The sequence below is a fragment of the Felis catus genome, chromosome D2 (genome assembly GCF_018350175.1).
Source record: "Felis catus isolate Fca126 chromosome D2, F.catus_Fca126_mat1.0, whole genome shotgun sequence".
Lineage (NCBI taxonomy): Eukaryota > Metazoa > Chordata > Mammalia > Carnivora > Felidae > Felis > Felis catus.
In genome coordinates this window covers 76,620,954-76,645,698 of record NC_058378.1, presented here as the reverse complement: position 1 = coordinate 76,645,698, position 24,745 = coordinate 76,620,954, and the positions used below count along the sequence as shown (strand labels likewise).

Here is a 24,745-nt window from a genome sequence, read left to right as displayed (position 1 = left end):
CTCTCATCCGTCAAAGGGGACAGAGACCAGACTTTGTCTGATCTTCCCCAGAGTCAGAGTTCAAGGCAGAATGGCAATAAATGATCTCATTTCCCCCTCCCCCGCTGCCCTGACACCTTGAAAGGTAGGGATTGGGACTCTGTTTACAGATAAGTAAACTGAGGCACACCGTCATGAAGCGACCTGTCCAAGATTGCATCCCTGAAGTGATGGGGCCAGGCCAAAGTCAGGTCTGAGTCTGAAAATAATTCTTCTCTCTCTACATAGTCAACACATAAATGGCGGACACAAAATTATTTATTTATGTAGAGCAAGCTAATGATGACAAAGGCAAATGTATCATTTTTAGTCCCAGGCTAGGTCTTTTTTTCTTTTTTAATTTTTTTTTCAACGTTTATTTATTTTTGGGACAGAGAGAGACAGAGCATGAACGGGGGAGGGGCAGAGAGAGAGGGAGACACAGAATTGGAAACAGGCTCCAGGCTCCGAGCCATCAGCCCAGAGCCTGACGCGGGGCTCGAACTCACGGACCGCGAGATCGTGACCTGGCTGAAGTCGGACGCTTAACCGACTGCGCCACCCAGGCGCCCCCAGGCTAGGTCTTAAAATGACATTCTTTTGGCACCAACAATACATACTTCTGAACATATGAAGAAAAAAGAAATAAATGAATGCTCATGGGATTTTGAGCCACAATCCAAAAGTCACAAAAAGATCTATGTGTCCCGGCCCTCTTCTCCATCACCCGCTGGCGGATGTCTCCCTCCTCCACGTGTGCTGTGATGAGGGACGGGTAGGCATAGCGTCCTTCCGGTCAGAAATGCTCCCGGCCCCTCTTCTCCAGTCTTGCCCCACCATTCCTTTAGAATGAACTGTCTCACATGCCTCTGATTACGTAAGAGACACCACTTTAATTACTAGGTATTATATATTATTCCTGGTAGCATATGTCAGGGTTGTAATGGCTATTTGTTTCATGTCCATTGCCGTCCATCAGGGCTACCGAGAACGGCTGTTGAGGACACTCGTGGCCCCGGGGTGCCCAGCCGACAAGGGAGGGCGGCTCTCTGTTCACTATGCCCTGTACCTTGTGCTGCACCTGCTGGAAGAGACACCTTCTCCTAACTGGCACGAATCCTCCGTGGCCTTGCAGCGGCCCTGCCCTGTGAACTCTGCCGGGACAGGCATTGTGTCTGTCTTATCCACCACCGCCTCTTCCCGCACCACGCACAAAAGCCTGGCACGCAGTAGGCACGCGATCAAAGTGTGTGGAATAAATGACTGAATTTCTAAAGAAACGAGTGAGTGAAAATGTTTTCAAGCATTTAGAGAATCCTGGAAGTTTTACCTGCGATGTGATGACAAAGTCCCAATTGCGAGCTATATGGTGGCATCTCACTTGTCATAGCAGGTACGACAGTAAGTATGACAGCAGGAGGAGACAACGCCCAGGTTCACAGAACCAAGCCACATGGAGAAACGGGGAGAAACAGGGAGAAAAAGGCAGCTGTTCGTAGGGCTTCCCTGCTCTAGCCAGAGTCAGCAAGTGCCAGTCACTTTTCTCGTCCAAAAGGAAGTAATTTTGAAAGGATTTAATAAATGGAATCTGGTTTTATTTGTAAGGTGTGGTAAATATCCAGGGCAAAATATTCTAACATTTGACCAAAAGGCCATATTAGTAAAGGACAAAAATATGATCCGTACTTTTTACAAGGTTACTAATCACCATGGGATCCGGAGGGGCTCAGGTGGAGGTTCTCAAGAACACTGCCTCTTTCTTTCCTTCCTTCTCCCCTTCCTTCTCCCCTTCCTTCTCCCCTTCCTTCTCCCCTTCCTTCCTTTCCCTTCCTTTCCCTTCCCCTCCCCTTCCCCTTCCTTCCTTCCTTCCTTCCTTCCTCCCTTCCCCTTCCCCTTCCTTCCTTCCTTCCTTCCTTCCTTCCTTCCTTCCTTCCCCTTCCCCTTCCCCTTCCCCTTCCCCTTCCTTCCTTCCTTCCTTCCTTCCTTCCTTCCTTCCTTCCTTCCTTCCTTCCTTCCTTCCTTCCTTCCTTCCTTCCTAACAAAATCTTGCAGAGCTCCTCATAACCTAGAAAACCAAGGGAGATAATCCTATGGAAGAGAACAAGCTGTGGCCTGAAACTGAATCCATTTACTGGTGGAAATGAACATAAAGAGGCTTCCCAAAAACTTTTAACCTCTGAATGCCTGCTTATTAAACAAGACTCATGAATGTCAAAGCTCCAGAAGCTAGCTTGTCTCCCGCACTCCCCGTGCAACAGACACTCAAGTCCCCAGGCCCCACTCAGGCCTCCAGGCACAAGGGATCCTAACTCAAGGTGTCGTCTTGGTCTTTCCAGGCATTGACAAAGCACCGACTAAGAGCCTGGCACCATGCAAGGTGCTTCCCCACCTGTATGCCTTTCAATTCTCACAAGAACTTCTCTGCTTGGGATTTTAAACCCTCTTACAAAACTGAAGACTTCACGGCAGAACCACAGAGCTTCCTAAGTCAGAGTAAGCGATGAGACCCTAGCCCAACCAGATCCCTTCATGTTCTAAGAATCAAGGGGAAGACTGAGAAGTCAAGCGTTTGCTGCTAGACTTCCCTGAGAGGGAGCAGGACAGCTGAGCATGTTACCCTAACAGCTCGGGTCTCTCTTTCTTACTCTAAACAAAGGAAGGTGGGGGTTGTTTTCGAAACTGAGCATCAATGGTGAATTTGGGGTCCCGATCACACAGTTACAGCCTAAACATAGCTTCAGTTAAAGTCTTTTTTCAGTGAACAAATTTGTCCAAGAAATATTTGGGGCACCTCTAACGAGCCATTCACTATGATGGGCACCAGAAATACACCAGTGCTGGAGATAGTCAAGGTCCCTGCCCTCAAGGAGGAGAAGCAAACAAAAACAAGTAAGCAACCAGAACGATTATAGACGCAACTAAGTACTACAACCAAAAATAGTGGCAGGGGCATGTGGGGTGCTCAGGATGGCTGCTTTAATAAGGCCACATAGAGGCTGAAACTCAAGGAATTAGTAGGAGTTAGCCAGGGTAAGGTCTCAGTTCCGGTTCCCTCAGGATGAGACCCTGAGATAGATTCAACTGCAAATAGTTTATTAGGAAAATTATTCCAGAAAATCCAGTGGGGAGGTGAGACAGAGGAAGGAAGCCAGTGAGGCACAATATCCAGTTATCATTGTCGGAGGCAAGAGCCCAACCCCACTAGGGCTTGTAAAATACACTTCTCAGACACGTTCTACATAAGCAGCAAGGGAGTTGGGATATTTATACACCAGCCCCGTTAGTTTCTGGCTGAGGGCTGCTCCAGGGGACACACACGCGTCCATTCTCTGCACGCCCAGGTGCCAAGCGCACAAAGAGAAGTGGGGGCTGGTGGCTGGAACTGGATTGGTACACGTGACACAGTGGGTGCTGAAGGAGGACAGGCAGGCTCCTGACAGCCCCTGAGAAGAGAGAGCAGGGCACGTGCAAAGGCCAAGGAAGGAAAGAACATCTCACGTTGAGGGAGCTGTCAAAAGTTAGGCTCTGAAGTCACATGATCTGGGTCTAAATGCCAGCTCCGTGACATGCTGGCTGTGTGGTGTTGGAGCCAATAATTATCCCCCCTCAGCCTCAGTTTCCTCATCTGGACAAGAGGACTAATAACAGTACTGACCTCACAGGTATGTTGTGGGGATTCAATGGGATAAGTCCTTGGAAGCCGTTAACACAGTCCCTGCCCCATTTCCCATTTTGAATCAATGATAGCTGTCTGCAGTGTCATCACAAGGACAGAGTGGCTGGAACACAGGAAGCACGGTTGGGTCAGGGAGCAGGACACGAGGCTGAAGAGGCAGCAGGGGCCAGAGCACATGCAAGCGTGTGAAGACTATCTCGAAGGGGCTGGATTAACCTTAAGGTACACTGGAAGCCACTGAAGGGTTTTAAGCTGTAGCGTGTCCTGACATCACCATTCTAGAATGCCATACTCTTCAAAGGCTTGAAATGTCTTTTCTACTTCCATATCCCCAGAGCTGAATCCACTGCTGGCATAGAAGGAAGGTGCTATTTAGCACTAATTAGCAGACTCCAGAGACTGATGGGAGCAAAGAAACGCTGGTCTGAATCATCCAAAGATTGCACAGATTTGGCTGTAGAATGATCTGCTTCATTTTCCTTCGGCAGACTTAACTTCCTAATTAAGTTGGCTCCCGCTAACATTCAAATGACTTTGCATTTCCCAAGTAGATGCCAAGAGAGGTGGGAGAGGCGGCCGCCCGACTCACCGGGAGACATCAGGAAGCAAGCCCGGAATGAAATGTTTGCTGTGGAGACCCCCGTGGGAATAACGTACGTACTTCTAGGAGTTCTACCCAAAAAGGAAAAGAAAATACACGGGTACTAAGGATATGCATGCTAGAAATGAATCTGAGAAAATACAAAGAAAAAGGCCAGTGGCTCTGAACCCATAAAGGCAATGTTTCTATGGCAGGGCCCCATCTGAAGACGGGTCATCACTGAGGACTGGGACAGTTTTCAGAGAAGGGGACTGGGGAGCAGTGTTGGCTCATGACTGATGGGTTGGTTCTTTCTTTCCTTTTTTCTTTCCCTTTTCCTTTGTGTCTTTCCATTCATACATACACACCCCAAAAGATGTTCATTACAGACCACATGCAATAATCTGAATTTCTAGTTTTGGAACACATCTACCATCTTGAATGATCTCTGGGCCCATATTTGGAAGACTGTGTCAAAAGCCCATCGTTTGATACAGAGGTAAAAGGAACCCACACAAAGTAGGTGTCTAGCCAACAATTCCTTTGCAATTTAAATCCATTCCATCACAAACAGTGCAGAAGATCTCGGTTATAAACTTTTTTTCACGGTTGATGGACCCAAGAGCCTGTATCCACAAGAAGTCATTGCATGATATAGGAAGAGGTAAAATGAGGAACAGAGGACATTTCCTAATGATAAAAAAAAGTTGAAATATCAAGAATACACAGCAATCATAAATGTGTATGTGCCTATAAACAAACCTTCAAAATACGTGAAACAAAACTAAAAGGAGAAAGAGACAAAAGTCATAGTTGAATGCCATCAAGCCCTACTCCTAGTCATGACAGAACATTAAGACAAAAATTAAAAAAGCAAAGATCAACAATTTCTGAATGACAGCATCTTAACTTCATGGACACATATGGAATGCCACACCCAACAAATACATAATTACATTTTCAGGTATACGTGGAAGGTCCACTAAGATAAAGTATTCACTAGGCAACAAACAAATCTCAACACATTTCAAAATACTGAACATGCTGTTCTCTGTTCACAATAAAACTAAGTTAAAAATTCAAGATATTAAGATAGCTAGAAAAGCCATTTGGAAAGTGAAACAATTCACTTCTAAATAGGAAAGTCAAAGACAGAATCAAAGATCAAAGAAGAAATAACAAGGGAAGTTGGAAAATATTTTGAACATAATAGGAATAAAAGTACAATATACCAAACAGCTAATACAGGGCTTAAGGGAAAGTTATTGCTACATGAGAAAGCAAAAAGGTCTTTTAAAAAAACCTATGATATAAATTTCCAACTTAGAAAACTAGAAAATTATGAGCAAATTAAACAAAACTCAAAAATAAGAAAATAAGATATTTGTCTTTCTCTGACTCATCTACTGAATTTAAAAAACACAGCAGATGAACACAGGGGAAGGTAAGGAAAAGTAAGATAAAAACAGAGAGGGAGGCAAACCATACTCTTATGTACTCTTAAATACAGAGAACAGACTAAGGGTTGCTGGAAGGGAGGGAGGGGGGGGGGATGGGATAAGTGGGTGATGGGCATTAAGGAGGGCACTTTTAGGAATAGGCACTGGGAGTCATATGTAAGAGATGAATCACTGGGTTCTACTCCTGAAACCAAGACTACACTGTATGTTAACTAACTTGAATTTAAATTTAAATAGATAAGATAGATAGATAGATAGACAGACAGACAGATACATAGAGGCTCCTGGGTGGCTCTGTTGGTCAAGCATCCGACTTTGGCTCAGGTCATGTTCTCATGGTTCGTGGGTTCAAGCCCCGTATCAGGCTCTGTGCTGACAGCTCGGAGCCTGGAGCTTGCTTGGGATTCCATGTCTCCCTCTCTCTCTGCTCCCCATCCCACCCCCCGCTCATGCTCTGTCTCTCAAAAATTAATAATAAATGTTAAAAAAAATTTAGATAAATAAATAAAAGGTATCCTAAAAAATAAGGAAACAATACAAAGAGCCAAAATCAATGGTATAGAAAAAATATACAGAGAGAAAAGAAATAAACATGGAAGTTGTTTTTCTTGAAAAGATTAGTAAAACTGATAAACCCCAAGTAAAAATTATTTTTAAAAGTACAGAAAATACAAATAACTATAACAGAAATGGAAGAGGCACTATTACCACTGATCTTACAGACATCACAAAGTCCATAGAATAGTACAAACAACTTTATACTAATATATCCAACAACCTAGAAGAAATGTACAAATTCCTTAAAAATACAATTCATCAAAATGGACATAAGGTAATTCTACTCCTAGGATGGCAATGTGACCCTAGGAGCTATGTGGACCCACTCCAAAGCAAAACTAGGAAAAATTATTTAAAAAAAAAAAAACTTTTTTAAGTCTCTGGATGGTCCTTAGAGCATACAAAAAACGCACATTTCAATCCCTGTCAAAATAACATCATCATTCTTCACAGAGCTAGAACAAACAATCCTAAAAGATGTATGGAACCAGAAAAGACCCAGAATAGCCAAAGCAATCCTGAAAAACAAAACCAAAGCTTTTGAGGTATCACAATCCTGGTCTTCAAGATGTATTACAAAGCTGTAATCAACAAGACAGCATGGTACTGGCACAAAAACAGACACTCAGATCAATGGAATAGGATAGAGAACCCAGAAATGGACCCACAAATGTACGGCCAACTAATCTTTGACAAAGCAGGAAAGAATATCCAATGGAATAAAGACAGTCTCTTCACAAGTGGTGCTGGGAAAACTGGACTGCGACATGCTGAAGAATGAAACTGGACCACTTTCTTATACCATACACAAAAATAAATTCAAAATGGATGGAAGACCTAAATGTGAGACAGGAAACCATCACATCCTACAGGAGAACACAGGCAGCAACCTCTTCGACCCAGGCCGCAGCAGATTCTTACTTGACATGGCTCTAGACGTAAGGGAAATAAAAGCAGAAATGAACTATTGGGATCTCATCCAGATAAAAAGCTTCTGCACACTGAAGGAAACAATCAACAAAACTAAAAGGTAACCAATAGAATGGGAGAAGATATTTGCAAATGATATATTGGATAAAAGGTTAGTATCCAAAACCTATAAACATCTTACCAAACTCAACACCCAAAAAACAAATGATCCAGTAAAGAAATGGGCAGAAGACATGAATAGACACTTTTCCAAAGAAAAGAGCCACATCCAGATGGCTAATAGACACATGAAAAGATGCTCAACATCACCCATCATCAGGGAAAAGCAAATCAGAACCACAAGGAGGTATCACTTCACACCTGTCAGAATGGCTCACGTTAACAACTCAGGCAACAACAGATGTTGGCAAGGATGCAGAGAAAGGGGAACCCTTTTGCACGGTTGCTGGGAATGCAAACTGGTGCAGCCACTCTGGAAAACAGTATGGAGGTTCCTCAAAAAATTAAAAATAGAACTACTCTACAACCCAGCAATTGCACTACTAGGTATTTATCCAAAGGATACAGGACTGTTGATTCAAAGGGGCACATGCACCCCCATGTTTATAGCAGCGCTATCAACAATAGCCAAAGTATGGAAAGAACCCAAATGCCCATTGACGGATGAATGGATAAAGAAGATGTGGTATATAGATATAGATATAGATATAGATATAGATATAGATATATAGATATAGACAGATATAATGGAGTATTACTCAACAATCAAAAAGCATGAAATCTTGCCATCTGCAACTACATGGATGGAACTTGAGGGTATTATGCTAAGTGAAATTAGTCAGAGAAAGACAGATATAGGACTTCACTCATATGTGGAATTTAAGATACAGAACAGATGAACATAAGGGAAGGGAAGCAAAAATAATATAAACATAGGGAGGGGACAATACGTAAGAGACTCTTAAATACAGAGAACAAGTTGAGGGTTGCTGGAAGGGTTGGGGGGTGGGCTAAATGGGTAAAGGGCATTAAGGAAGACACTTGTTGGGATGAACACTGGGTGTTATACATAGGGGATGAAACATTGGAATCTACTCTTGAAATCATTATTGCATTATATGCTAACTTGGATATAAACTTAAAAATAAATAAATACATAAATAAATAAATAAAAATTTTTAACATGAAAAAAATGCACTAAAACTCAGTAAGAACAGTAAGAATCTGTGGCATTTGAACCTGACCCATTCCTTCCTTCCTCAATCACAGCCTACTATGATGATGCTCCATCCCAGGTGGATATAGCCCAAACACAGGGCCCCCTCCTCCTCTTCCTCTTCCTCTTCCTCTTCCTAGTCAAGGGCACTGGGACCCTCTTGGGAGGGGCAGGCTGTCAGCATTTCTCAACCCCCAAGAGGATCAGAGGCTACTATGGTCCCCTCCCTCTAGCACCCAAGTCCTGGGATATGGGTGTCATTGAGAGAGAACCTACCACTGTCCCTGGCCCCAGCTGCAGAGACCTGTAATCGCCAAAACAACCTCGGGAAAAATAAAACAAAGATGAAGAACTCAAACCGCCTGACTTCAATACCTACCAGAAAACTACAGCCATCAATACAGTGAGGTTCTGGCATCAGGTTAAGCACAGAGATTAATGACCAGTATACAAAGCGCAGAAACAGACCCACACTTACACAGTGTATTAGTTTTCACAAAGGTACCAAGGCTATTGGATGATAAATGGAAAGTCTTTTCAATAAATGGTGCTGGAAAAAATGAATATCAATACAGAAGAACCTGACCTTCAAACTCTACTTTGCACAGTGAACAAAAGTCAATTTGAAAAAAGCCTAGATATAAAACAAAAACCACAGGGTTTTTGAAAAAAACATACGAAGGTATCTTCGCAACTGGAGGGTGAGAAAAGATTTTTTTTTAACGTTTATTTATTTTCGTAGGAGAGAGACAGAGCATGAGTGGGGGAAGACCAGAGAGAGAGGGAGACACAGAATCTGAAGCAGACTCCAGGCTCTGAGCTGTCAGCACAGAGTCTGATGTGGGGCTCGAACTCACAAACTGTGAGATCATGACCTGAGCTGCAGGGGGACGCTTAACCAACTGAGCCACCCAGGTGCATCCCCTCCCCCCTTTTTGTTTTTGAGAAAAGATTTCTTAAATGGGACACAGAAAGCAATAATGATGAAAAAAAAATGGCAAATTAGACTTAATCAAAATTAAAAACTATTGCTTACCAAAAGACACCGTTATGAATATAAAGTGGGAAGCCAGTGATGGAAGAAAATATTCACAAGATATTTCTTTCACAAAGGCTTGTGAAGAGAATAGGAGGAAGCTTCACCAACTAATCAAAAACAGACCCAAAAAAACTCAAAAAATTTTTAGTGGCCGAAGGACTTTGTTCAGACCCTGCACCAAGGAAGACATGTGAAGAGCCAATAGTTAAATGCAAGTATACACGGCATCATTAGTCACCAGGGAGATGCAAATTACAAGTACAATGAGATACTACCGCACATGTGCCAACACGCTTCAACTGCAAGAGCCTGATGACACCCAAATGTTGGTGAAGATCAAGGAGCACTCGTAATTTTCACACGCCGCCCGTGGGAATGCGAACTGACATGAGTGTTCGGCAGAAATATTTGGCGGTTTCTTCCAATGTTAAACACATACCACACTTTTACCCCCCAACGTCACTCACAGCTATTTAACCAAGATAAAGGGCATTCTGGCACATCAATGCTCCCAGTGGCTTTTATTAACGACTGAAAACACTGGCAAGGATCTGTTTAGCAAAGAGAGAATGGATAAATGATTTGGGGAATATCCATGACAATGGAATACAGAGAGGGAGGCAAACCGTAAGAGACTCTTAAATCTGAGGACAAACTGAGGGTTGACAGGGGGATGGGGGTGGGAAGGGGTGATGGGCACTGAGGAGGGCAGTTGTGGGGATGAGCGCTGAGTGTTATCTGTAAGTGATGAGTCACTGGAATCGACTCCTGAAGCCAAGACTACACTGTATGTTAGCTGACGAGATAAAACTAAAGAATCTGAACAAAAACAAAAGCAAGAAACCTGAACAGCGGCTCTCCTGAGGCACTGAAGACTGACTCGGGGACATAATGCACCCTCTGGGGTTAAGGAGATACTCTATATTGTGACAGGAACATGGGTGACATAGTATGCGCATGTATCGGAACTGAATGACGACGATTTATGTGTTCTGATACAAATTTTACCTTAAAATACCAAAATAATTTTTTAAAAAGCACTGTCAGTACTGAATGGTGGTAGGAAATGGGCAGAGAAACGTAAGAAGCAAGAAGGGCAAGGTGTTGTACCTGGGCCACAGGTATTCCGTAGGTTCCTGGTTTGGGTTATAGGTCTGAAACTTTTTATAATAAACACTTGAAAAAGACAGACGGAAAAAGGCGTTAGTCTCATATATAACCTTTAACCTTACCCTGGTGTTTTCTTCACAGAAAGCAAATAGTGAGTTGAGTTTTTGAGGGAGGGTATTTTATATTAATTAAACAGTATCCATTTTATTTATTTTTTTAAGAAGTTTATTTATTTATCTTGAGGGAGAGAGAAAGAACAGGAAGGGGAAGGGCAGAGAAAGAGGAGAGAGCGAGAATCCCAAGCAGGCTCTGCACTGCCAGTACGGAGCCCGGTGTGGGGCTCGAACTCATGAGCCATGAGATCATGACCTGAGCCAAAGTTGGACACTGAACCGACTGAGTCATCCAGGTGCCCCGAACTGTATCAATTTTAAATATATCCTATTTGAGAGGGGCGCCTGGGTGGCTCAGCTGGTTAAGCATCTGACTCAGTTTCAGCTCAGGTCACGATCTCACGGTTTTGTGGGTTCGAGCTTCTCATCGGGCTCTGCACTGACAGTGTGGAGCCTGCTTAGGATTCTCTCTCTCTCCCTCTCTCTTTGCACCTCCCCCGCTCATGCTCGCTTGCACTCTCTCTCTCTCTCTCTCTCTCTCTCTCTCTCAAAATAAATAAATAAACTTTACCAATCAATCAATCAATCCTATTTGGTCAGACCGGGAACTTAAGAGAGTGGATGAATTGAACACATGAGTGATCAACTTCTTCCACACATCTGCCTAATTACCCTAAACAGGGTTGCTCGGCCTGGACACAGTTGACATCTGGGGCAAGATAGCTCTGTGTTGCGGGGCCGTCCCGTGCCCTGCAGGCTGTTCATGGCAGCATCGGTGACCTCTATGTACTAGATGCTAGTAGTCCGCCCCCCGATTTGTGACAAGCGAAACTTCCTTCGAGACATTGCTAACTGTCCCCAAGGAGGTAAAACTGTCCAGTTGAGAACTACCACCCCAAAACATGCATCCTCAAACAGGACAGCATCACCCGCCCCCCCCCCCACCAAGGGGAATGAAAACTGGTTCTTGGGGAGATGAAAAAGTCTTAGGTATTATAATTGCTTGTGGCCTTGCAAAGGAGCAATTATGGGGGGGGATGTCTGAGACAAGGAGGAGGGGTGATTGTGAAAGATGAAGAAATGTCCTCCTATGAAGAGGTCTAGGATTCTGCTTAAAGCAAGCATTCCCCCCCCCCCACGTTTGGCAACCCCAGAGCAAGGCTTTCCAATGTGCAGGGGAGTCTTCGTTTGCTTGAGAAAGATGTGGCAAAATAACCACAGTTGCTTCCCAGAACCTCGCAAATTGTCTTTGAAGCTTGAGATGGAGGATGATACAGATTTAGGAGAAAAGCTGTAAGGGGCTCTTGCCAAATCTGATGCCGTCCCTCTACACACTAGTGAGACTGCATGTTTTCCTCTAAGTTCTAGAAACCACACTAATTGAGCTGACCCCAGACAAATGACCACCAGTGTGCCCTGGCTGAACCAATGACCTCAGCAGCCGAAACTGCCATTTTATAGCATTTTTTTAAGTTCACTTATTCATCTTGAGAGAGAGCGCGAGAAAGAGAGAGCAAGCGGGGTGGGAGCAGAGAGAGGGAGACAGAGAATCCCAAGCAGACTCCACACTGTCAGCACAGAGCCCAATACGGGGCTTGAACCCACGAACCGTGAGATCGTGACCTGAGCCCAAATCAGGACTCAGACGCCTAACTGACTGAGCCACCCAATAGCATTTTTACCAGAAGAAGGTAGTATGTTTCAAGTTGCTCATCTACCAAAACCCATTCAGCAAAACCCCCAGACAGCAATTTCAATTAACTCAATGATGCGAAAGGACCAAACCTTACAATTTCCTGTTTTCATTTTCCTGTTTCTTTACACAAAAGCTTGCCTAACATTTAACAACCAGCTGGTTTATAATATTGAATATTCATGCTGGACAGGGTCACACCTGGCCAGTTAGTATACATGGGATCTTGTGACCAGTTCTCAATCTGTAGTTAAAACGCATTTAGATTTGTTCAGTGAAAGCAAACTCCCAGACATTCAGCCTTACAAAGACCCTTCAACAGGTGCATGCCACGCTCAAGGACTTGTCAGCAGACGAACATTGAGGCTGAGCAAGAACCTTCGAACATGGGATACCTCTCCAGCTAAGGTATTAGAGCATTATAGTGGTTGTTTCTGATTTTAAAATGATAGCAGAAGGATAGAACAACAGTGCAATGGCTAATTTCATGTGTCATCATGGATAGGCCAGGGGGCCCAGCTGCTCTGTCAACCTCAGTCTAGATGTTACTGTCAAGATATTTGTAGATGTGATGACCATTTACCATCTTTAAGTCAAGGAGCTCACCCTCCCCAATGTGGCTGGGCCTCGCCCAATCAGTTGAAGGCTTTAAGAGCAAAGACTGAAGTTTCCCAAATAAAATCCTACCTCAAGACTGAAACATGGAAATCCTGTTTGACTTTCCAGACTGCTGGCTTGCTCTGCCCTTTTTATTTTTTTTTTAATTTTTTTTAACATTTATTTATTTTTGAGACAGAGAGAGACAGCATGAGCGGGGGAGGGGCAGAGAGAGAGGGAGACACAGAATCGGAAGCAGGCTCCAGGCTCTGAGCCATCAGCCCAGAGCCCGACGCGGGGCTCGAACTCACGGACCGCGAGATCGTGACCTGAGCCGAAGTCGGACGCTTAACCGACTGAGCCACCCAGGCGCCCCTGCTCTGCCCTTTTTAAACTCAAGACTGCAACGTCACCCGATACCTGAGCTTCTAACCTGCGGGCTGGCCTACAAATTTCAGGCTGGCCAGACCCACACCCATGCAAACCAGTTCGTTAAAATAACTGCTCTCTCTCTACACACACACACACACACACACACACACACACACACACACTGCTGGTTCTGTTTCTCTGGAGAACCATGACTAATGAAAACAGGAACATAGATTCTACCTTAATTGGAGCTAGTCCATTTAAGTCCACACTGTATGCCAATGAAAAAGCAGGTGGCAGAAAGAATACCTCTCAGAGCCAGGAAAGGGCGGTGCTGATGAGAAGCTGCTCACGCACCAACAAGAGCCTGCAAAGCTCTGAACTGGAGGCCCCAGGTACTACAGGAGGCAGGGGGAAGGCACGGGATGGAAACAGGGAACAGGTGGAAAGACCTTATTAAGAGCAGTTAATGTCTCCACCCCAACCTACAAACCAGAAAGGAAACATCACGTCCCTGACTCTTGAAGAAGATAGAAAGTTCAATTATTTGAGGCTCTGCACTTAGGAAAAGCAGGCAAGTAGAGAACAGGGCCGAACAACCAGGCTGAGAACCAGGGGGTTAAGGGGACGTCTGCAAGGTCACCTGTAAGAACCCAAGCCCCCCCGCCTGGCAGCCAGAATGCCAGGCTCAGGTACACCTGGCGAGAGCCAGAGGGGCCTCCCTGGGAAATGGAAGAGCTCAAAGTAAAGGCCAGAAGCCAGCACTCAGAATCAACCAGTGAAAACCCAGCTCGCTCCCCAGTCATCCTTTAGTGAAGACTAATTAACGAGGTCTGCCCAGTTAGCTTAGTGTTTCCACCTTAAATAAGAATCCCAGTAAGGTACATCATGTGAGACTTCAGATGGCCAGACACAGAGAAAGGATTCTAAGAGGTTCCAGACAGGGAAAGAAAAACAAAACCAAGGAAGGGAAGACTACGAGGCTTGTCTCAAACGCACTGTAAACCAGAATCCTGCGCAGAAGTGATTTTCTACCTAGAATTCCGCACCCAGCTAAAGAGTTGGATAAAGGCACTTCTGGTATAAATATCTCAAAACGTGCAGCTCCAATGTCTTCTGCTGGGAAATGATAGGAACGGGTGCTTTTCCTCCCAGAGTCCTCCCTGTCCCCGGCTTGGAATTTCCAGCTCCCCAATTCCACAGCACCGTGGCAATGCACCTGGTATTTGTTCTTGCCCTAAAGAAGACACCACCACCACGTCTGACCATCCTGTACCCTCCCCAGGAGCTAACCCAGTACCTACAAAACAGTCAGTGCTCAAGAAGAATCTGTTAGATCACCATCAGCCAAATACACCTTTTGAATCTTGTCTGTCATGTAAAGAACTATATCCCACAAGCACCGATTATCCTATACATGCCCCCTTTAAAAAATGAAATAGTTGGTTAAAAACTGAAACATCTGTGTGCACAATTACAGTGCCCTGGTCTTGCTTTAGTAATTTTTTTTTTAAGTTTCTTAGAGCAGTTTTAGGTTCACAGCAAAATGAAGAAGGTACACAGAGACTTCCCACAGGACCCCCACCCCCACACACGCACAGGCCCCCTCACTATCAACATCCCCCGTCATCTGTTCCAACCGATGGACCTACACGGACAAATCACCCGAAGTCCACAGTTCACATTAGGGATCACTCTTGCTGTTGTGCGTTCTATGAGTTTTGACAAATGCACAATGATACATATCCACTATTCAAGTATCATAGAGAGTAGGTTTCACTGCCCCCAAACTCCTCTATTCTCTCCCTATTTATCCCCGCCCAACCCCAGCCCTCATGGTAATGCTTTTTCATACTATTTGTTTGGAGAATAAGCAACAGGTTTTCAGTTTTCTGGGCCATGTCTCCCTTGCAACTGTACAACTCAGCCATTAGAATGTGAAGACCTCCATAGACAATATATAAACAAATGGGCATCCCTGCGTTCCAATAAAACTTTATTTACAAAAACAAGCAGGCACTGGATTTGGCCCACGGGCTGTTGTTTGCTGACAGCCTGACAACCATGTCACTTGATAGATTCTCACCATTTTTACAAGAACGAAGTTTCTTAATAGCTTCACGTGGCATTAATAATTTACTTCTATTTTCTGTCTGAAACCTAACCCTGAAACCATACCCGGTCAGAAGCAGAGACTGCAGTGAAAGACAATTCCCTTTTCAGAATATCCCTGCTTTGAAGCCCCCTTGCCTTTCTCTGCTTTAAATCCCAAATTTCTGGTAACTTGGAGGGAACACTTGCTCTTTGAACCTGTGATCTCTGTTTTGCCCAGAAGGGTGGCCCGGGCTGCCTTACGGAGCAAGTCCCATACGAAGGCTGCCGTGGGACATGCTGTTTGCCAGCCGAGCACTTCAGCGGAGCACTGACTTGTTTATGGTAACTTGGGAACAAGATCTTTTATTTCCAAAAGAAACCGTTTGCTCTTATGTTTGAAGAAAACCAACTCTCCTGCGGGATGATATGTGGACATCGACCACCTTCTAGTCACTGATTATCTATAAACAGAACAGAAGCAAAGCCATGGTTACCTAGCCTGGAAAATTCATCTCAGGAGATCCCATGCTCCAGAACGCCTGTGTCTACTCACTCCAGTGCAACCGACAAAGTTGATTTTACTGAAGGGAGAAGGAGTGTGTGTGTCACAACTGGGGTCCACTAACGTCACCCCACTGAGGCCCAGCACCTCCTCTGAAAACCAAGAGTCATGCCAACCATGAGGCTTCCTGTTAGCCACAGTAAGAAATCCAAAGAACAGCACTGATGGTTTTTCTAAGTGGATGTGGCAGTTCCCTGTAAGGCAATCACTGACCTGTCACAACAAAGAAAGAGAGCAGATAAAAATACTATCATCAACGCCTAGACACAGGGTAGGATTCTGTGTCTGCCAAGTAGTAAAAACCTGTAACTTTTTAAGTAGTGTCTTAAGCAAAAGATAGTAACAGCCTCTGTCAAAAAGCTGGTCTCCCACAGATGCGACATCAGCCATGCATTTGACAGGGCACCTGGCGGACAGCTCTGTCAGCAAATGCATCTGATAGGGAAGGTGTGCTTCTAAAACGAGCACTTTTGTGGGGCCTGGCCCCCACTCTCGAGGACCAGCGGTCTTCTGGGTTGATTTCTTCACACCCAGAGCTATTTCCTTCCCAAGGTCAAATGCAACACGGGATACTAAATTGTGCCGCTGTCCTTGGTCAACCATCGGAAAGCCAGGGTTCAGGTTTTCCCACAGGGGTTCACTTCTTTCTGCTTTGAGCATTGGAAGCCCCTTAAAGCTCAGCACCAAGTCTTTGGGAGGACAGAACATGCCCTGAAACAATAGAGAACTCGAGTGACACTACAGGGACAGAGATGGAGAGCAGACAGGGGTCAAGCCCAGGTGCATGCTGTTTCGGGGCCCTGTACACAGTGGCTGGCATCAGAATGCCAGATGATGAGCAGACGGTAACCGTGCGGTGGGGCATCCCTCCACTGGCACCACAAGTCCTCCAAAACAGACGCTCACTTAAAATGAGACTTCAGAGGGAGCGCCTGGGAGGCTCAGTCAGTTAAGCGCCTGACTTCAGCTCAGGTCATGATCTCACGGTTCGTGAGTTCGAGCCCCACGTTGGGCTTTGTGCTAACAGCTTGGAGCCTAGCCTGCTTCACATTCTGTGTCTCCCTCTCTCTCTGCCCCTCCCCAACTCATGCTCTGTCTCTCTGTCTCTCTCTGTGTCTCTCTCTCTCTCTCAAATAAACATTAAAAAAAATGAGACTTCAGAAGGACAAATGAACTCAGAGTGGGAAGTGATTACAAATGGATGTTTTGCCTTAAGTAGCCTCAGAGAAGCTCGGGCCCCCCACCTTCATGCACCGCAGGGCCCTCGCTATGGGCATTCTAGGGAAGCACACTCAGTAAGCGTTTTCCCTCAATCTCCCCCGAGACTCTAGAGCCAAACCCCTTCCATTAACTGGTAAGTGTTCAGTCTCAGCCTCTGTATTCTTTTCCCAGGGCTGCCCTTACCGATGACCACCAGCCTGATGGCTAACGACAACAGCAATGTGTTCTCTCACGTTCTGGAGCCCAAAAGTCTGAAATCCAGGTGTGGCAGGGTCATGCTCCCCATGAAGCCTCCGGGAGAGGATCCTCCCTTGCCTTCTCCAGCATTTGGTGGCTCCAGGTGGCTCCCTGTGTCACTCTGATCTCTGCCCCCAACTTTACATGGCCTTCTCACCTGTGTCTCTGTGTCTCAAATATTCCTCTGTCTTTCTCTAATGGGAACATTTGTCATTGGACTTAGGGCCACCCTAAATGCAGGATGAGCCCATCTCCAGATCCTTAATTACCTCTGCTAAGACTATTTTCCAAATAAGGTCATGTTCACAGGTTCTGTGGGCTAAGACTTGGACATATCTTCTGGGGGAACATTATTCAACCCACTATAGTCTCCAACAAACCAGATAAGAGTACGAGTTATTTATTTAAATGAACATGGAGGGCATCTGAGTGGCTCAGTCGGTGAAGCATCTGACTTCGGCTCAGGTCATGATCTCGTGGTTCCTGAGTTCATGCTCCCCATTGGATGAGCTCAAGCCCCACTTTTGGTGAGCCCCTCTTCTCTCTCTCTCTCTCTCTCTCTCTCTCTCTCTCTCACTGTACAGGTTAACAGCAACTCACTTAGAGTGTCTGGAACCCCAATATCTTGTTGACAGGGCTCTCGCCTCTAAGGGCTCTGAGCAAAATGTCCACAAGCACCTCAGGATAGTTACTCCTTGATCCAGCCACTATCAGGGAGAAGTACTCAGTCTTAAGTACTTAGAGAAAACAGGAAAGATTAAGGTAACAGACCTGCCAAAGGCAAGTAACGTCAGACCTGTAAGGAATCGAGGACTTCGGGTCACGAGAGTGGCCTCTCTCAAGTGGTCGCCGGTGGCCACAGTGCTTCTCCAATGATCCCAGGATCACCAACCTACATATACAGCATGCCACTGCCTCTGGACTCCCCGGGACACGAGCTGTGTCTTATTTACCTTTGTGTCCCCCACACCTGGCACAGTGCCTGGCACTTAGTCATTCCGTAAACATTGCCGGAATGAGCCCGGGTATTCTGGAACCTCAGCTCTGGCCACAAACAATAATACGGATGAGTACCGTTGACTTGACGCACGTACTGAGTACTTCACGTATACGTTGAGTGGATTCAACAAGATAACACACCTACACATTTTGTCATGGTGGCTGCTCCAGAAATGACAGCGATCATCATTACTTATTTTAACTCTCGCTCCAATCATGGAAGCATTATCATCCCCATTTTACACAGCGGGAACTGAGGCAGGGGAGGGTCAGTCACAGAGCTAATACCTGACTGAACCAGGGTTTGTCACACTTCAAAGACCTATGTGCTCTGCACTACACCGCCCTGCACCTGATTCGTCTTACTTAGTGTTGGCTTTAAGGCTGGTCCCAGCTTGCATATCTATAACCAGACTATATATTGGGGTGTGTGTGTGTGTGTGTGTGTGTGTGTGTGTGTGTGTGTGTTTATGTATTTGTATATGTGTATATACGGGCTATAGATTGGTACACACACAATACCGTCACCGAAAGAATGAGCTAGATAAGAACACAGAGCTGAAAAGCTTAAGGTCCCAGAGAACGTGATAAATTCCCTTGCACTGTCAGGCTCCTGAATCGCACTGCCAGAGGGTAAAGTGTCACATGTCACACTCTGCTGAGCTCATAAAAGCAACACATACAGTGTCTTGTAAACTCTAGAGCCTCGTCCACAGGCTTATTACTTGCTCGCAAATTCTCGTTTCTAAGCCTACAGGGAAGAAGAATGAACTGTGCTCAACATTCATGTCCCAGCACTTTCCTCTCGACCAAAAAATCTCAAGGCAAGTGGTCAGGAAACACGACCCAGAATTAAAGAGGGTCCCAGCCACTGTGAACTTACAGGAGGAATGGATGCTGGGGAAGCTTTTGCGGCCCTCGGACACCAGGTCGGGGTCACCCGTGCAGTGCATTTCCGAGTTCATCACTCCATCTGGAAAGCAGCGGTAAAAGAAATCGGGGCGAGGTCTACAAAAGACACCATGGACATTTTCAATATAAAATGCTGCCATCACAAATGAACCCCAAGCTGACCCCCACCACTCCCTGCTGCCCCCAGCTCCTCCTGTCACTGACACCAGAGCTCCCCATGGACCATGGGGGTCTTGGGAGAAGCTCAGGCTTCAGGGTCAGAAAGCTCTGAGTCGGAACTCCCGCTTGGCCACTTACTAGTTTTCTGACCTTGGGAAGGCTATGTAGCCTCTCCCAGCCTCAGTTTCCACATCTGTAAAAGGGGGGGATCGATACCCACCCAGAGGTGAGGTCGTGAGGTTTAGAGGAGATGAGTAGATAGGAGGCCCTAAGCACAGTGCCAGAGAAATAGAAGGTGGTTCCTGCCTCCATCCACAGCTCCCATTCAGAGGCTGCTCTCAGGACCCCAGACTCCAGGTTTCTCACGTCCCTACATCTTGAACTTGGATGGCCAATTGCCCCTCATTGAATAGCACGCTTCACCTAACCTCACTGAGAGGGAGGACCCGACAACTCGGCTCCATGATGCACAGCTCATGGCCATCCAGGCTGGCCTCTCTGGCCCACATCAAGGGAGGCAGACCTCACAGGAAGTGGGCGGAAGCTGGCCCCCTGAGGTCAAGCCACCTGTCGCAGACACAGCCAGCATTGACTGAGCCCTTCCTGGGGACCAGGCACAGTGCTGAGCACTGCACGAGCATCATAACGTATGATCCTTATGCCATCCCCAGGACTTCCTTCATCTTACAGTTGCAAAAATGAAGGTTTATAAAGGTAAAACTCCTGCCCAAGGTCACATACAACCAGTAAGTGGCAAAAGCAACCAATTGGATTCTTGCACCAACACACTTCACCCCATGATTTTTTGTCTCCCTCAGGTGAGGATTTTTACACAGATGGGTGATAGCCAATCATTTCCCATTAATTCAACTAATATTTGCTGAAGGCCAGCCATGGGCAAGGCTCTGCTAGTTCTATAAACGCTAGGGCCCTTTTCTGCACATATTGGGTCACGCTGACTTCCTGATCTTCCCAGCTCTCGGATCTAGGCCCAATAATAGTCTATCAATATCTATAACCTATCAATAATCAGAATCAATAATCTATCAGAGCTGCTGGCGTACTCTCTCTCCCCTTATCGGCCAATGTTCTCCAAATGTAGTCATTCACCTACTGAACCAGAACCTTAGAGCAGACAAGGCCTGGGAACCAGCATTTTATTGGGGCCTCACAGCAACTCTAAACAGAAAGTTGGAAGAATACCACAGCCCCAGGTGATGCATGGCCCAATCTGTATCCACCTTCTGCCCTCTTGCTACCTGGCCAGCACCGTCCACCAGGTAGATAATCAGTAAATGCTGAGGTTCTGAGAGGGGAGCTAACCTGTCCACGGCCAACAGCTAGTCAAGGCTGAAGTCAGGCCTCAAATTCAGGTCTTTCGACCATTCACCTCTATGGAGACCAGCTCACTGCTGGAGCAGTCAACAGACAGGCAAGATAAATGGAGAAGAGGAATCGCTTCCCATGTGCCAATCCACAGATGACCTTGAGAGTCTAAGCCATTTGTTTCTTTTTGCAACTTACCTTCCCACTATCAACTTAATAGTGTTTGTGCAGACTCCATTCAAAGCAAGAGCCAAGGATACTGCTACAAAACAAAATCAACAGACAGAAAAATAATGAGCTGGTTCCCAATCACAATCATCATCCTCATCATCGTCAACATCATCATCAACATCATCATCAACATCACTGTTCCATGATAATACTATTCGATTTATGACCATAGAAATATGAACCAATACTTTAAAAAAACAGAGGTAAGTCTGCATGGCTAGAGTAAAATATAATTAAGACAAGACTCCGGAGAGTGACTCATAAAATGCCAAGCCCCTATGACATGAAATTTATCTCTCCTCCCTGACTTTTTAATATTTTTAATATTGGAAAGGAACACATCCATTATGTTCTGGCCTGATAGGAACAGATTTAATACTACAGCATATAGAATTCCTCTTAGTGGTAGCAAGAAACTAACATTTTTCTTTCTTTCTGGCAATCTTCTCAAACATAATTCTAATCACAGCATCTGCTGGTATCCGTCTTCGGAGCAGGACATTCCCACTTGGCGATTATCTCTTTGTTGACTCTTCACCTGCTGACAGCTGTCCATTCGTTATCAAACAAATCACTTTCTGAGAAGGTAAACAGTCCCAACACCTCACTGGGTTTTGAGAAGGTTGGCCAGGTGGTACTTTTTTGCCATCTAAGGCAGTAGGAACTTCTGGAATACATTATTTAAAAATATACAGCATGGAAACTTTCTCTAAGTGGCTTGGAAGGATTTTGCTGGCTGAAGTACAGATCATCCAAAGGGAGAGAGCTTTCCCTGCAAGGACCTTCCAGGTCTCTCCCATATTTATCAAGACCTCACAAAAGGCAAGTCAACATAATGGCAGGTCAAATACCGTGCATAATCGATAAAAACCTATTGACGCCCCCATTCCATTGTCTTGTTGAATAATAAAACATATAAGCTACCGTTTCCCTTTGGCAAATATTAACTGTTCAATAGTAGCTGAGATTTATGGAAGAAAATAGCAGTGGCGGGACATTTCCACGAAGGGACTGCCTGGACCAGTTCATGGTCATCAAGGGAGACAAATGTGTTCTACAAGCAGAAAGTACTATGGAATGGCTGACACAGTCACTGAGGGCACCGGCCACAGAGATTGATACAAAACCTATCTGCTTTTAACAACTCATGGGAAGCAGAGAGAATGGGAGGGACCAGTTCAAATGAATACTTTTGTCAAAGGGAAACAAATTACCTAAGAGCGAGACATGCAACAACTGGCCATATCTGAGTGTGGCAGCAAAAAATGGATGGGCCACCAGTGTGAAGAGCAGAGCAAGAGTCACAGCCCCGCACTGCCATTAACACACCAAGCAGGCAACTGGGATGTATAAGTCAGAACCGAGCATGGGGGAATTCAGGGAGATCCCGCTGATTACATCCTGTACACACAGACCCTTCCTTCTGAAATGCTGGCTTCCCTCCTCTCTTGCCACCTCAGAACACTGCTGAGAGGTCTCCTCTGCAGAGAGGAGGGAAAATGCCCTGAGCTATCTTCACTGATGTATTCTCCCCAGAGCTATAACAATTCACAGGCTGTGGGATCACCCTGCAGGACTGGGATCTTTTCCTGCTAGAGCTGGTTTGGCAGACTCACTGCTGGGTTTTCCCAGCTGGGTCAGACTCCTTCTTATTCGGGTCCTAGCATGGCCTCAGCACCGAGGAGGTCTCCGGAAACACGCATTGCTAGCTGATCTCCCAAGGCCCTTAGGGAATTTCATAGACCGCTACATGGATCCAGAACACCATACATGTCCCCAGCCTCAGCACCGGCTGAGTTTATTGTAACACAGGGCGGTTCTTTGAAAAGTTTCAAGTAGCTGAACTAGAAAATGTGTAGATGCGATGTAACCACCAACAGCTGGCAACTTCACTCTCTGATCTAAAAGCCTGAAGGAGACAGAAGACAATCGGGCTTCTAACTGGTGCTATTTAGGGTGAAAGTCATCTCAGCATTCTGGAAGTAAACTGAACTGATTATTTTTGTCTGAATAGTACAACCCCTGGGGGACCAATATGGGGGCCTCTCACTGATACCAGAGGGTAGGCTGGGCCCAGATCAGATGCATGAAAGGCTGGCTGAGCAGGAAATGAATGGCCCCAATCAGGGATGTTTGTTGACTAACAATAACCCAGTGGGTCTGTTTCATAAGGGCTGTGTTTACAACATCCCACAGCACAGTGGGTTTGAGAGATTATGCAAACAAAACCAAAGACAAACCAGACTATGTCCGATAAAGAAATTCAAAGTGAAGTGTCCAGTGAGTTAGCCTCTGAGAGGCCTGTATTGAGAACAATACTGCTTATATGCATCCCAAAGGATTAGAGGGCTTTTGCTGTTACTTTGCTTGTTGGGAATTCAGCACTGTGGTATTTCCATAACAGGGGTCTCTGTTATACCAATCGGCTGTTCTGCAGCCAAACCCCTAAAAGCCGGATGCTGCATGGGGGCAACCCTCACCCATCTTGTTCCACGGCACACGCACAAAGGTGGCCACTGTGGACATGCAGATAAAGGAAGGACTTAGGATTCAGGTCTGCTAAAGAAGGGACCTGAACACTAAACCACTCTCACTGAGAAAGTCCTGAACTCCAGATAACACTGGAAACACTACACGTGATTTTCTGTCCTTGGTTTTTAAAGATTACTCTTCCAGCCCCCTACTTCCAAGGCTTCCTAAAAGAAGTTATTTAAAAAAAAAAAAAAACACCTGTGTACAACAGGAGGCTCTTTATCATTTTTACAGGGCAAGCTCTCATTTATTTAGGCAAACAGAACATCCAATAACTCCACCTTGTGTGTTAACATATAGGAGGCAGGATATGGTGTGCAATTTCTAAATGTCACTCTAAGGGAGATTTAGCAGAAAATGAAAAGGTCTAGAGAAGTAACTTACTGCCATAACAACACGCAACTCCAAAAGCTGGCAGTAAATTATAACCATAACCATGAGAGACAGGTCTTACCCACAGTCATATTACCTTGGGACTCGGTTCCAGGGGAGCAACTAGAATAAAAAGTAAGGCAAAGGATTGCCAGGTCAACTGAGACGACTCCCAGTAGGACGTTTCAGGGACCATGGGAATATTTATCCAAACACTGCCTTGGCTGCTCCACCCCCATGTGGAGGGCACTATGCCCTCCTTGGAAAAACTGACCTTTCTGCCACATCAGCTGAGGGGACTGAGATCATGTGACTGCCAAATCCCCAAACCACAGATAAGCAGCCGGGTAAACACTTGACCTGAGATAGGGCACCTATAGGCTGGCCAGGGACTCATGATTTTTGTGTCCAGGTATGAAAAATGGGCTGAGCCAGAGGGTCTGCCCAGGAAGTCTGGTCCATTAGATGCAGAAGTACTTGGAGGTGGGCATTGGAGGTGACAGTCCTATGGGTGTGGGGCAGGAGCGCCTACCGCTGCAAGCTCGAACCCCATAGAAATCAAAAGTATGGGGCAGCAGAAGTGATGGGCCCACTGGAGGATTAGGCAGGACACCTGAGAAGTAGAGGGAAGGCACATTACAGAGAGAAGCATGTCTCTATCCCCGTCCCGATGGCCCAGCTCCCTATTCTAGTTCCCATACTGCTCCTCTGTCCCTTTTCCCCCTATTCGTGGCTATC

General features: G+C 45.6%; 1 protein-coding gene across 2 annotated transcripts in view; it reads right to left on the bottom strand.

Moving 5' to 3' along the window:
- PLPP4 (phospholipid phosphatase 4) overlaps nt 1-24,745 on the bottom strand; it is a 128,758-nt gene that overhangs the window by 46,543 nt on the left and 57,470 nt on the right. Inside the window, exons 4-5 of one of the 2 annotated variants that reach the window (XM_023241012.2) lie at nt 21,071-21,134; nt 19,359-19,483 (exon numbers count right to left, since the gene is read on the bottom strand). The exons of the other annotated variant lie outside the window; for it this stretch is intronic. Coding sequence (XP_023096780.1) covers nt 19,359-19,483; nt 21,071-21,134 — 189 coding nt within the window. The remainder of the gene's footprint in view (nt 1-19,358; nt 19,484-21,070; nt 21,135-24,745) is intronic. 2 annotated transcript variants of the gene reach the window in all.